Source organism: Chelonia mydas, chromosome 4 (assembly GCF_015237465.2).
Source record: "Chelonia mydas isolate rCheMyd1 chromosome 4, rCheMyd1.pri.v2, whole genome shotgun sequence".
NCBI lineage: Eukaryota > Metazoa > Chordata > Testudines > Cheloniidae > Chelonia > Chelonia mydas.
The window spans coordinates 92,717,724-92,730,580 of NC_057852.1; the positions used below are offsets into that span (position 1 = coordinate 92,717,724).

The 12,857-nt window shown below is 42.7% G+C and overlaps 1 protein-coding gene across 8 annotated transcripts in view; it reads right to left on the minus strand.

Annotated features, from left to right (window-relative positions):
- The window catches only part of ATP10D (ATPase phospholipid transporting 10D (putative)), a 114,622-nt gene that overhangs the window by 54,364 nt on the left and 47,401 nt on the right, over window positions 1–12,857 (minus strand). For 6 of the 8 annotated variants that reach the window (XM_037897840.2, XM_037897839.2, XM_037897841.2 and 3 more), the window contains one exon: window positions 822–1,130. In XM_037897840.2, coding sequence (XP_037753768.1) covers window positions 822–1,090 — 269 coding nt within the window. In that variant the 5' untranslated portion in view covers window positions 1,091–1,130. Of the gene's footprint in view, window positions 1–821; window positions 1,134–2,522; window positions 2,529–4,368; window positions 4,516–12,857 lie in introns of those variants that run through there. The other 2 variants (XM_027833199.3, XM_043544402.1) reach the window with 2 other exon arrangements.

Genomic DNA, 12,857 nt, shown 5'->3' on the forward strand with positions numbered 1-12,857 from the left:
AGATGTTCTACATATCTCTTCCACTAAAGCTAGAGTGGACCAACCAAAAATCTCATCAATTGCAAGGCTTGTGACAGTGTCCTTGCTTGTTTTACAAAACCCATTTTTGGACACACACCCCCCGAGGCCACCATGTTGCTTCCCCAAGCGAGCCCTCCCATCACCCCCTTAACATCACCTTTCAAGCCAGCCGCCATGCAAATTCATAGAGTGGCTGAAGAAAAGGAGAACCAACCTCATTCTTCTCCACCACTACACCTGCCAAACAGGATGGGGGTGAAATCTTATCATATGCTGCTCTATGTCAGTGATCCAAGAGGAGGGACCATCTAACTCAGGAGTGAGGAACTTTTTTTCTGTCATGGGCCATTGACCCACAGAAGAACATCAATCGCAGACCACTCACCCGCCTGGGTGGTTGAGGCTCAGGGCTTCCCCCTGCAGCAGGGCAAGCTGGTGCTTGCAGCTCCAGTCCCATGGGGGGAGGGGCGGATGGACGCTGCAAGCCGGATGAAATTAACCAACACTCCGGATCCAGCCTGTGGGCCGTAGGTTCCCCACCCCTGATCTAACTGATCCGAAATGGTGAAAGAAAGGACATGACACCAAATGAGAAGAGATACCTCTTTTGAGTATCAGTTTTGGGATAATGTATCTTGTTACAAAGTTATCAAAACTGGATAATGTATCTTGCTAAATTCAGGAGAGAAGAGTAGTTTATAAAAACAAATTTGTAGATATTAGCACATGAATTTCAAACAAACAAACAAAAAAAACCCACATTCGAATAATATCCACAATTACATACAAGAATCCTTTACCTGTAAAACTGTTCAAATAAATTCCGTGGTAGAAAGTTGAATAAAGTGTATTTAGTAGTCCGTATTCTGTTGTTCATATATAATTTTGATACCTTTTCATACTCTTCTTTAAAGTGTCCCAGACATGGTATAACTATCCTATGTCTGCTAGGCACTTTGGATGATTGATAACACTTGTCACATGAGGAGCTGCTGCTGCTTCCATCCCTGCCTTCTGCGGATACCAGACGCTGCCAGCGATATCGGGCCCATCGGATGGGGTCTGCCATATTGTCTGAAATGATTTGTGATCCAGGCCAGGTCTTCTTTCTAGCAAAATTTTAAAGTCAAGAAAATTACACAGTAAGTCTGGAGAAGCTTTAGTTCAAAATACAAACAAAAAAGCTGTTCACAATGGTTACTGCAAAGGCCTTTAAGTGAGGTTAACTTGGTTTGTTAACCTTACAATGAGAATTGAGTTACTACCCAATTTTGATTTCAAAATGAAAGGAACTATTAATAGTTTATGTGAGGTAGAACCCTCTGATTGAATAGTGCAGTAATCTATATTGAAGGGCTATTTAGATTTAATTCTACCTCTCAGGAACTAGAAAGAGATATAATCACATCAGTTTTAGTTTGTTTTAATTTAACACTTGTTTAAAATAATTGTACCATAAATACAAAGCACAATCTGCACCCCAATATCCATCAACTACTGATATAAAGACTGGTGAAAATTTTTCCCATAGAATACTTATGTTTTCCTGTGTAATGCTGACTAGTAGGTTGCCTGTAGTAGTTTAGTCAAAGGACTGTTAATGGAATTGTCTTCACTTATTTATAAACCTGCTGATTGCTATCACATTACATATATCCCTGTAATTAAATAACACTAGATCAAAGTGTGTGTATATTCAGACATTAGAACTTCATGAATACTAATGAATGATACTTACATTGTTTCACTTATCGATCCTGATTATAATGCAATGGCAGACAATTGCATTATGACAGGTTTCAGAGTAATATCACTGTAACCAACTACTTGTGAATGCCAGGAAATAGAATGCTAACTTCAAAGCAAAGGTCATTGTATTCAACAATGGAAATCCACAGACTCAATCTGCAATTGCTACTTATCAAAACTCAAGTAGGTGAATGTCTTCTGCAAGCAGGATCTATAAATACTAGTTTAAGGGAATGATCCTGCATTTCTGGTCTGATGGATTCTGACATGGTGGAATACTGAGCAATTGGACAGCAACCCCCAAAGTTAGTCTGGGTAACCCTGAGACACTGAAGGAAAACTAGCAGATCACTACATCTCTGCTATCATACTGGACTCACAAACTTTGACTCGCCTGTATTTTACCTGCTTTAACCTCTCATTTCTTTTTCTTAGCTAATAAACCTTTAGTTTACTAGAGAAATTAGCTGTCAGTGTTCTCTTTGGTGTGATGGCCAGAGTATCCATTGACCTGGGGTAAGTGACTGGGCTTCTGGGGCTGGGGGTAACACCATATGAGGTGATTTTTGGTTTAATAACCTTTCATCACAAAGTCCAGTTTGTTGGGGTGGTAAAACGGGGCTGGCGAGCCTGTTTGTGGCTCCATGTAAAATTAATATAGTAATCCAAAAGCACACATTTGTTACTGTCTTGGTGAAATCTAATTATAGAATATACCATCAGTTTGGGGTATCTGCTCTGTTTTCTGGCAGTCTGACCTGAGATTGGCACACTCAATTGTATGCCATACCAGACAGCGTCATATGCTGCTCGACAACACTGATGGTACACAGAGGTACCATTTAAAATTATTAATCATATAAATCTCTAGATACAGGACCCAAAGATGTACATGCAATAAACTGGTACCTGAAGTCTGATAAATCCAAGCGAGAAATTTCAGAGTAGCAGCCGTGTTAGTCTGTATTCGCAAAAAGAAAAGGAGTACTTGTGGTACCTTAAATTTGTTAGTCTCTAAGGTGCCACAAGTACTCCTTTTCCAAGTGAGAAAGATGTTCAGGGCTATATATTGTCCATTATAAGACAATATTGCACGCTCTTCACTCAGAAAGCTAGGCCAACACAGGATATCTAATATACTTCAATACCTTTACAGTAAAATAATCTAAGGCATTTTTCAATCCCACTAAACAAGAGAAAGTCCTTGATTTAAGCAGTAACCCAACCAGCTATATTTACACCGCTCAGTATCCCATACATATACTGTTACGTTAATTCTTTTGCAGATTTATGGGTCTGTAGACGCTCTAGCATTTACAGTAAGAGTGGCAGTCCGGTAGTTCAGAGTTGCTCTAGAATTCTAGTGCCGCTTTATGTACACAGCCTATCATTTAAATTTGGATTTGATACAATAAAACAAATTCCCTACATTTAAAAATTAAGTAGCCATGACACTGACCTGTCTTATTTAATATTTTTGTTAAGAGTCAGCTTCCAACAGGCCTTTCCTTATGAGAAGCATGAGAGAATAGTGGCATTTGCGGATATGTGTAGACAGAGCTCCTGCACCTCACACAAAGGCCTCTCGGAATTGTGGGCCCTGCAGTCTGAGTTGCATATATTATAACCAGCTATAGGTCTCAATTCTCACTTGTGTTATTTCTCTGCAGCATCCCAGCTTTCTTATCATGATCCTGCTTTTCCAGCCCAGGAACAGAGGCCAAGGGGGTTATTTCTTCCTAGGCCTCTGACAGACACAGATGACCACCAACCACCACTTGACATGTTTGATTCCTCCTCTAGTCATTTACCAAATATTAAGGCTACGATTTAGGTATGGGTATTTTTAGTAAAAGTCATGGACAGATCATCGGCAAGAAACAAAAAAATCACAGCCCACGTCCTGGACGTAACTTATACCATAAATATCCCTGATTGAATCTTGGGGCGGGAGGAGGGACGGAAGAGGGGGCACTGCCGGTGGGGGAGCCCAAGGCATCAGCTGGGGTGGGGTGTGGAGCCCACAGCACCAGCTGCCACGGGGGAGCCACTGTAGGGGGGGGGGAAAGAGCCCCGGGGGGCCAGCGGCTGCTCCGGCTGCCTCTGGGACCACTGCTCCGGCGGTCCCTGGGGCCAGCCACATCGGCCGCCGCAGAAATCGTGTAGGTCACAGGGGGAGGGATAGCTCAGTGGTTTGAGCATTGGCCTGCTAAACCCAGGGTTGTGAGTTCAATCCTTGAGGGGGCCATTTAGGGCTCTGGGGCGAAAATTGGGGATTGGTCCTGCTTTGAGCAGGGGGTTGGACTAGATGACCTCCTGAGGTCCCTTCCAACCCTCATATTCTATGATAAGTCACAGAATCCGTGACTTCCATGACCTCTGTGACAAACACAGAGCCCTACTGATTATCCCTCCATGATCAGACCGGGATCGCCAGCCATCTCACCAGGGCACTCATCCTTCCCATCCCCTAGGCTGCATAACCAGCTGAGCCTGCTAGCTCATCTGGCAGCAGAATTTTAAAAGGAATTCCTTTTAGGTCAGGCTTTCCTCTGCCATAACAGATAAACCTGATAGCAAAGTTTCTGTTCTACTCACCTCAACTTTGATTCTAGCAAGAAATGTGTTTATTTTCCCCACCATGCTTAGTTGCTCTGCTTCTTAGACTGTAGTTTCTTTTTTCGTAAGACAGCCAGTATTATATTTAGTTTCCGAGATCAACGGTGAAGCTGCTGCTAGCTGACGATATCCTGTTTTTGTATAGCGGATATCTCAATACCAGTGTATGAGGGGTGGAGGGAAGGAAAAGGAGAGGAAATCTGCAAAATGTACAGTTTTCATTTCTGGATCTCACATTAGGTTCCAGTACACAGAAGCCATATCCTACTGTATTTTCTGTGTTCCATGACAAGATTTGTATATTTTTGCCAGACTCACATGCATGCCTGTCTTTGCATTAGAATCATAGAATATGAGGGTTGGAAGGGACCTCAGGAGGTCATCTAGTCCAACCCCCTGCTCAAAGCAGGACCAATCCCCAATTTTTGCCCCAGATCCCTAAATGGCCCCCTCAAGGATTGAACTCACAGCCCTGGGTTTAGCAGGCCAACGCTCAAGCCACTGAGCTATCCCTCCTCCCTAAGCTTCTTTATTATTTGCAGAGGGCCTGCATAATGATACCAATCACTCTCCTAATACACCTTCCGTGCAGCAAGAGGGCTATAGAATTCAAACTGACTGAGTGGGAAGACTTTTAAGCTCATTTTTCACAAAAAGGCCAGAAACACAGGGTTTGATCCTGCACAACTAAAGTTGACGGAAGCCTTCAATGGACAAAGTATCAGGCACCGAAGACAAAGCTTAGACCTGAATTTCTCTCCTCTTATGTAACTGGGGTTGGGGCACATAGGAGGTTGTGAGCCCTTTCCAGAACTCTGTGTGATCAGGGTGGTTTGTGAACAAGTGTAGCTGGAAAGTGGCCTTCTCTGTGGCATGCTCCCACTGTGATCTAGTGCAGTGGTTCTCAACCATGGGTCTGGGGCCCCTGGGAGGGCCGTGAGCAGGTTTCAGGGGGTCCGCCAAGCATGGCTGGTACTAGACTCGCTAGAGCCCAAGGCAGAAAGCCGAAGTTCCGCCACATGGGACTGCAGCTAGGGGCCGCACCACCTGGATCTGAAGCCAAAGCCTGAGCAACTTAACTTCACAGTGCCCCTATGTGGTGTAGGGCCTCCTTACTACCCCCTAACAATGGCCCTGGCTTTTATGTGCAGAAAATCAGTTCTTGTGACACAGTTGGGCCATGGAGTTTTTATAGCAAGTTGGGGGACCTCAGAAAGAAAGAGGTTGAGAACTCCTGATCTAGTGTATTTCCCAGTGGAAATCCAAGCAAGCATTATCTTCTGCACCTTCTAGCCCCTTCTACCTGGTATACACAAAGATTAAATCCTCTCTCTATTGAAGTCAATCGGAATTTTGCCATTGACTTCAATGGGGCCAGGATTTCACCCTGAGTGATGTGGATGAAAGCCATGGCAATGTTGATCTAAACAAGCAATGCTTCTTGTGGAAAAGGGGACCAGCTGGAGAGGTGCAGGATCCAGGAGGATGGAGCCCAGTTTCTCTATGGGGTTTTCAGATCACACACACCATATTGACTCTGCAGGATCCAAACCCCCTTGCCTCAGAGGATAATTAAGAGCTGTGGTTCTCAAACTTTTGTACTGGTGACCCCTTTCACATAGCAAGCCTCTGAGTGTGACCCCACCTTATAAATTAAAATCACTTTTTTATATATTTAACACCATTATAAAAGCTGGAGGCAAAGCGGGGTTTGGGTTGGAGGCTGACAACTCATGACCCCCATGTAATAACCTCACGACCCCCTGAGGGGTCCCAACCCCCAGTTTGAGAACCCCTGATTAAGAGAATATACCACAGGAGAAAAGTGTAGTTTCCAGTGGACTTTGTTCCATGTTATGATTTCCACCCCCCACCCCCACCCCACCCCATCACCCCCCAATCACTGGGGACGAGCGAGCCAATGGAGACATTTACTAAAATATGGATTTGGTGAATGAGAGAGTCTTGTGTTCCACAATGAAAATAAAGCTACTTGCTTGAGATTATTTATAAACCCAATACATATTTGTTGACCATTTCGTTTCCTTTGACTGTAAGCTCTCTGGGGGCAGGGACTCCATCCTCCTGTGCAGCACATGGCACAACAGGGCCCTGCTCCTGCAGGTGCGACGAGAATATAAACACAATTATAATTTTGTACTGTATCTATTCAGTAAAGCTTTCATTTAAAGGGTTTTAAGAGCCTAGCTGCTCATTGAGGTTTAGTGATTACTTTAGAAGGATTCTGAGGCTTTGCAGCACTTTGATGAACAGGGTTGCAGACAACTCTGATCTAAGGGCCAGGAAAACTATGCAGGTGAAAGTGTAAGGGGAGGAAAGGGAGGCTGAAACAACTAGACAGAGAGGATGTCTCCTCACAAACAAAAAAGCCATGCAAGTGTCCCAGTGCACACACTATATTTTTCAATGTGTGATCTTATGAAAACTTTTTTCTCTAACCTCAAGTGCATTATTTTATACTTGTACTATTTTATTCCTGCATTTACACTGTGCAATGCGGAAATGAAAGAGTCCATTTCAAAGCCTCGGCAAAAAGTGGAAGAGGTCAGCTTAGCGTAGGAACCTCATTGGGATCTTCATGTCACGTTTCCTGGCAAGTTGGGCACAGCTGTGAGATGAAGTGAAAAGTCCTTTGGTCTCACACTCCTCTCAAACTGCAGCTCCTACTCTCCTCTCAGCTTCCCTGGAGCACCTGTCCTTCACCTGTTCCCATGCCAACTGCAGCCATGTTGCTACTGCTCTGATTTTTTCCTTAGTCTCCTGTGCCTAGCCATATCTCCAACTAACCACCACCCACATCCTCCTCCTCCAGCCATCACTTGCTATAGATACATCTCAAACTCTCAGTTTTCTCCCATTTGTAACTTTACTTATCTAGCCAGGCTCATGACTCCTGCTCCTCCCCATTGTGCCCAGGGCTACCTCTTTATCTCCTCCTTCCCCACAGGGCTGCATCTCTTCCTCCTCCTTCTCTAACCAGTGGGGATGCCACAGCTCCACCCACTTTCCTGAAACTCCTCTCTGCTCTGGCATGCTCTTCCTTCCCCTCACCACTGTTCAAAAACCTCCCCTATGGGCTCACCACCTACTTGATTTTCTTCCACCCTTTTATTCCTGAACAAATCAAATATACTTGGGAATGCAGAGATTAGTTGGGACTGTCCTAACTATTTTGTAAGTAAATAGTCATTCTTCACTTCACCTTCACAAAAATATTTCCAGGGAACAATTTCCTTAATTAAAATCTAACTAAATAAGGGGAGACAGAGAGAAAGGAATAAAGTGACAAGCCTTTCCCAAGCCAACTCCTCCATTCCAACTGATAAGGAAGCATGCTCTCCAGAACACCTCAGGAAAAATGCCTGACCCAGCTCTCCCCCAGGGTGCAAAACATTCCTGAACATGAAAAAAGGCAGGGGAGGGAAGTACAAGTCCTGCAGCTGCACAAAATATGCAAATGCTTCCTGGATTGCTTTTCTCCAAGGGTATGCCTGCAATTAGACATCCACAGCTGGTCTGTGCCAGCTGACTTGGGCTAAAGAGCTGTTTAGTCACAAGGTCTTAGAGCCCAGGCTCCAGCCCAAGCCCAAATATCTACACTACAATTGAACAGTCCCTTAACCCGAGCACCATGAGCCCAAGTTAGCTGGCACATACCAGTCGTGGGTGTCTAACTGCAGTATCGACATATCCCCAACTGTTTCATCCAAGAGCCCACCATGCCAAATCTAGGTTTGCATAAGAGATCATACCATCACACACCGTTGCTATCTTCTGTTATTCCTACAAGGATGCAAACAGTTCGTAATACAGCACAGTATGTCATCTGTCCAAATATTAGTCAGATAGAAACATGATTACCTTCGCAAATTTAACAAGATCAAACCTAGAAAGATAACTTCGTAGGAGAGACCAGGTGGATGAGGCAGTATCTTTTATTGGATCACTTGGGTGGGTGACGGAGACAAGCTTTTGAGCTTACATAGAGCTCTTCTTCAGGTACACTGGAAAGTTGATCCAATAAAAGATATTACCCTCACCCATCTTGTCTCTCTAATATCCTGGGACAAACATGGCTACGCCTCTGCCAACAATTTATTATGAATCATCCAATAGCTAGCCCTTACATTGTAAAGTTATAGCTCCTATACAAATTAATTTATCCTAGGCTACACTTGCACAAAGGGGTTTTTTATAGTGTTTACCTCTCTCTCTTTAGACAGTATAAAATTAATTAATTACTCAATCATCCTCTCCCCTCCTCCTATAAAGTTAATAGCAGGTATAGGCTGACAAACACTTCATATTAAAATTAAAGCCGATCGAAAATTTTTAAACATTTTTTCCTAAAACCATTTTCTAAATGGAGAGTCTGTGAAAAAAATTGGTTTGCTTTTTTCATTTTCTATTTTTCAACAATACAAAAGAAAACAATGTAGTCATTTTTCCGTATATTATTATTTTTCTTTTTCCTCCTCTTTCTTCCCCTCCCTCCTTTTTCTGGTGGAAAAACAGGGTGATAATGGGGTATGTGTGCAAAAACTAAACACCCCACACATAAATGATTTTCAAAAATGAATATTTTCATGAAAAATTCTGAAAGCTGTTCCTTTTCACAACTTGCACAAAAATTAATTTTGCAAAATAAATTCCCCGATTTTTGAACAGTGCTAATTAAAATACTAAACCTTCTCTTAAATAAAATGAGTGAGGCATTAATTATTCTATCATTGCTTTAAAACATTAACCGTTTGTGATGTGACAATGCATCTTTTAGCTATCAAGTCAAACATCCCTCATAAAGGGCATTTATATAAAAATGACAACTTACTGATGTTTTTACAGTTCCAGAAGATATAAACCTTCCTGATTATTTCAGGTGGACATGTAATAAAAATGTAGATTATTTCTCTGATAACATTAGCATTCCTTTACTAGGTTCTCTACTGACTTAGTCATTTCCTAAATCATGGCCTCACATAGGATCAAATATAATATTGTGCTCGAGTTTTCCAAAATCTTGTTGTGCAAATAATGTTTTTTAAATTCAACAGAAAGAGTGATCTCAGTACAATATTTTCAGTTAAATACTCAAAGAAATTATTAATCTCACCTCACATATCTTCAAAGTAATCTGAACCAAGATAAACACTTGAAAATAATTACCTCATTACTAATGATCAACAGCAAAATTAACAACTTCTCTCCCATACACATGGCAAGATTCTTAGGCCTCATTCCGCCCCCTTTGTGCAACTCCAACAACATAAATGGGCCAGAGAGTGGGCCTAACAAGACAGATGGAGATTGTCCAGGTATGAGAAAATCCTTAACCGCCCTAGGGCCAATATAGCAGGCTCTATGCTACCCCCTCTCAGCTCCCCTTAGTGTAGAAGTTGTGCCAGTCTGGTGGTGAAAAGACAGCTTTAGGCCTCCTTTCCCTCCTCCTCACCAACTGTAAACCTATCGGACCTGAAAATCTGAACCATGGATTGAAAAACAGAGCTGGGATTTAAAGATGTGAGGGAATCATATTATTCTCATGTGTATAGATTAAAACTTTATGGGGGCAAATAACTGAAAAAGTGCCTGATCCAAAACTGAAGTCAATGGGTAGACTCCCCAACATTTCAATGGACTCTGGACGAACAGAGACATAGTGAGCAATTTTGGGGATTTGTAGTTTCTACCACTGCAAAAGGTATTTAATTGCAAGATTTTAGTGAAATGCAGACTTGGTCTAAGACTCTACAGAACTTGCCTTTTGTTGCCATAATACAAACTAAGCACATTCTGTTTCTAAAATGGTTTTAATACCAACTCTGAAGGATATTTTTTTCCATACATGAATCAAATTGATTTGGATGATTAATTTATTTACAGATTAGAAAGATCCTCTTGCTAAACACAAAGGATTTGGATTACTTCAAACAACTACTAGGCAGTAAAAATAATTGAATTATAAGCAGCATATAAGTTGGTTTGAGCAATATTTTTCACTGGGTTTTCCAACCAGCATTACCTATTTATCTTTATATTTCCTCTATTCTTATGTCTCATCTTACCTCTTCTATAATGTCTAAAACTCATTATCTAAGGTACTTCTTCCGAAAATGTGGTTAATTCTGGCACAGTTAGAATTTTGCTGCAAAAGTTTAACACTCCTGTTCTCTGCATCTTTTCCATGGCACTGTTACGACACATGCAAAATATGATGGAAGCATTGCTTGGGAGTGGTTGGTTTTTTTGAGGGGGAGGGGCCTTAAAATACCAATACTATAAAATGCTGTTGTTAAAGTTAGGTTCTCCTATCTTGCAGTTAAGAAAAAAGTTCTTTTTTAAATGCTGTGTTTTCTGTAGTCCTTGTAACCAAGTACTTTCTCAGACCCCAATCCTTCTAACACTTAAGAAAGTGAAAATACTTTACTTATGTTGATCAGTCTCACTGTGAAGTTATGTACCTGCTGTGTTTGCAGGATTGCAGCCTTCCTGTAAGCATGTTTGCAAAACCACGCACATTTTTCTCTGGGCTTAAAGATATTCAGTATACTTTTTTTTTTTTTAAATGCACATTACACTATCTGCAAGCACAACCTAATTCAAATAAAACTGTTAATAGAGAACTTTGACTTCTAAACCAAGTCCGTGCAAACATGCCTTATGCACTAATCCTTAATGTGGGCCAAAGCTCGACTCCTACTATAAGATCCATGAGGTAAGACCAGCCATCACACCTAGATGTAGCCCTAATTGAAGTCAGTAGGGTTTCTCATGAGCACAACTGTCCAATTGAATGAAGCTCATTGTCATAAATATAAAGGGAAGGGTAAACCCCTTTAAAATCCCTCCTGGCCAGAGGAAAAATCCTCTCACCTGTAAAGGGTTAAGAAGCTAAAGGTAACCTCGCTGGCACCTGACGAAAAAAGACCAATGAGAAGACAAGATACTTTCAAAAGCTGGGAGGAGGGAGAGAAACAAGGGGTCTGTGTATCTGTCTATATGCTGCTTTTGCTGGGGATAGAACAGGAATGGAGTCTTAGAACTTTTAGTAAGTAATCTAGCTAGGTATGCGTTAGATTATGATTTCTTTAAATGGCTGAGAAAAGAGTTGTGCTGAATAGAATGACTATTTCTGTCTGTGTGTCTTTTTTGTAACTTAAGGTTTTGCCTAGAGGGATTCTCTATGTTTTGAATCTAATTACCCTGTAAGGTATCTACCATCCTGATTTTACAGGGGTGATTCCTTTACTTCTATCTACTTCTATTTCTATTAAAAGTCTTCTTGTAAGAAAACTGAATGCTTTTTCATTGTTCTCAGATCCAAGGGTTTGGGTCTGTGGTCACCTATGCAAATTGGTGAGGATTTTTACCAAACCTTTCCCAGGAAGACGGGTGCAAGGGTTGGAAGGATTTTGCGGGGAAAGACGTGTCCAAACTGCGTTTCCCAGTAAACCCAGTTACAGTTTGGTGGTGGCAGTGGATATTCCAAGGACAAAGGATAAAATTAATTTGTACCTTGGGGAAGTTTTAACCTAAGCTGGTAAAAGTAAGCTTAGGAGGTTTTCATGCAGGTCCCCACATCTGTACCCTAGAGTTCAGAGTGGGGGAGGAACCTTGACACTCATAAATAAACCAAACAAAAAGTAATTTTCATTGGACCACCAAAAGACCCATTTTGACAGTTTACATCCCTAACAATTTTACCTGTCACCTCCAGCTAAGGTATGACAAGCTGTTAAAAAAACAGCACACATTTTTGTTAGCAGAAAAACTGCATTCCTCCCCCACCTTCTCCATGCTTAAAAATGGCTCAACCACTTTTGGTGAAATTGTAAGAAAAAAAAAATTGCTACCTGACTTATAGCAGGCCTACCAAATTTCAGTCAAAAGGCTAACACCCTTTCATTCTGAAGTACATGGGTGTAACCTTAATATAGGTACTGCTATACCAGGAGTGGGCAAACTTTTGGGCCTCAGGGCCTCATCTGGATGGAGAAATTGCATGCAGGGCCATGAATGTAGGGCTGGGGCAGGGAGTGCGGGATGTGGGAGAGAATGCGGGGTGTGGGAGAGAATGCGGGGTGCGGGAAGGGGCTGGGGCAGAGGAGGGGTGCAGGGTGTACGAGGGGGCTCAGGGAAGAGGATTGGGGTGCAAGAGGGGGTGAGGAGTGCGGGAGGGGGCTCAGGACAGGGGATTGAGATGCAGAAGGGGTGTAGGGTGCGGCAGGGGGTTGGGGTGCAGGCTGGGTGTGGCAGGGGGCTCAAGGCAGGGAGTTGGGCTGCGGGGTGCAGGAGGGGTTTGGGGTTCAGGCTCTGGCCCAGCACCGCTTACCTGGAGTGGCTCCGGGGTGGCAGCGGCGCACACCGGGGCCAGGGCAGGCTCCCTGCCTGCCTGCCCTGGCCCCACGCTGCTCCCGGAAGTGGCTGGCACCACGTCCCTGTGGCCC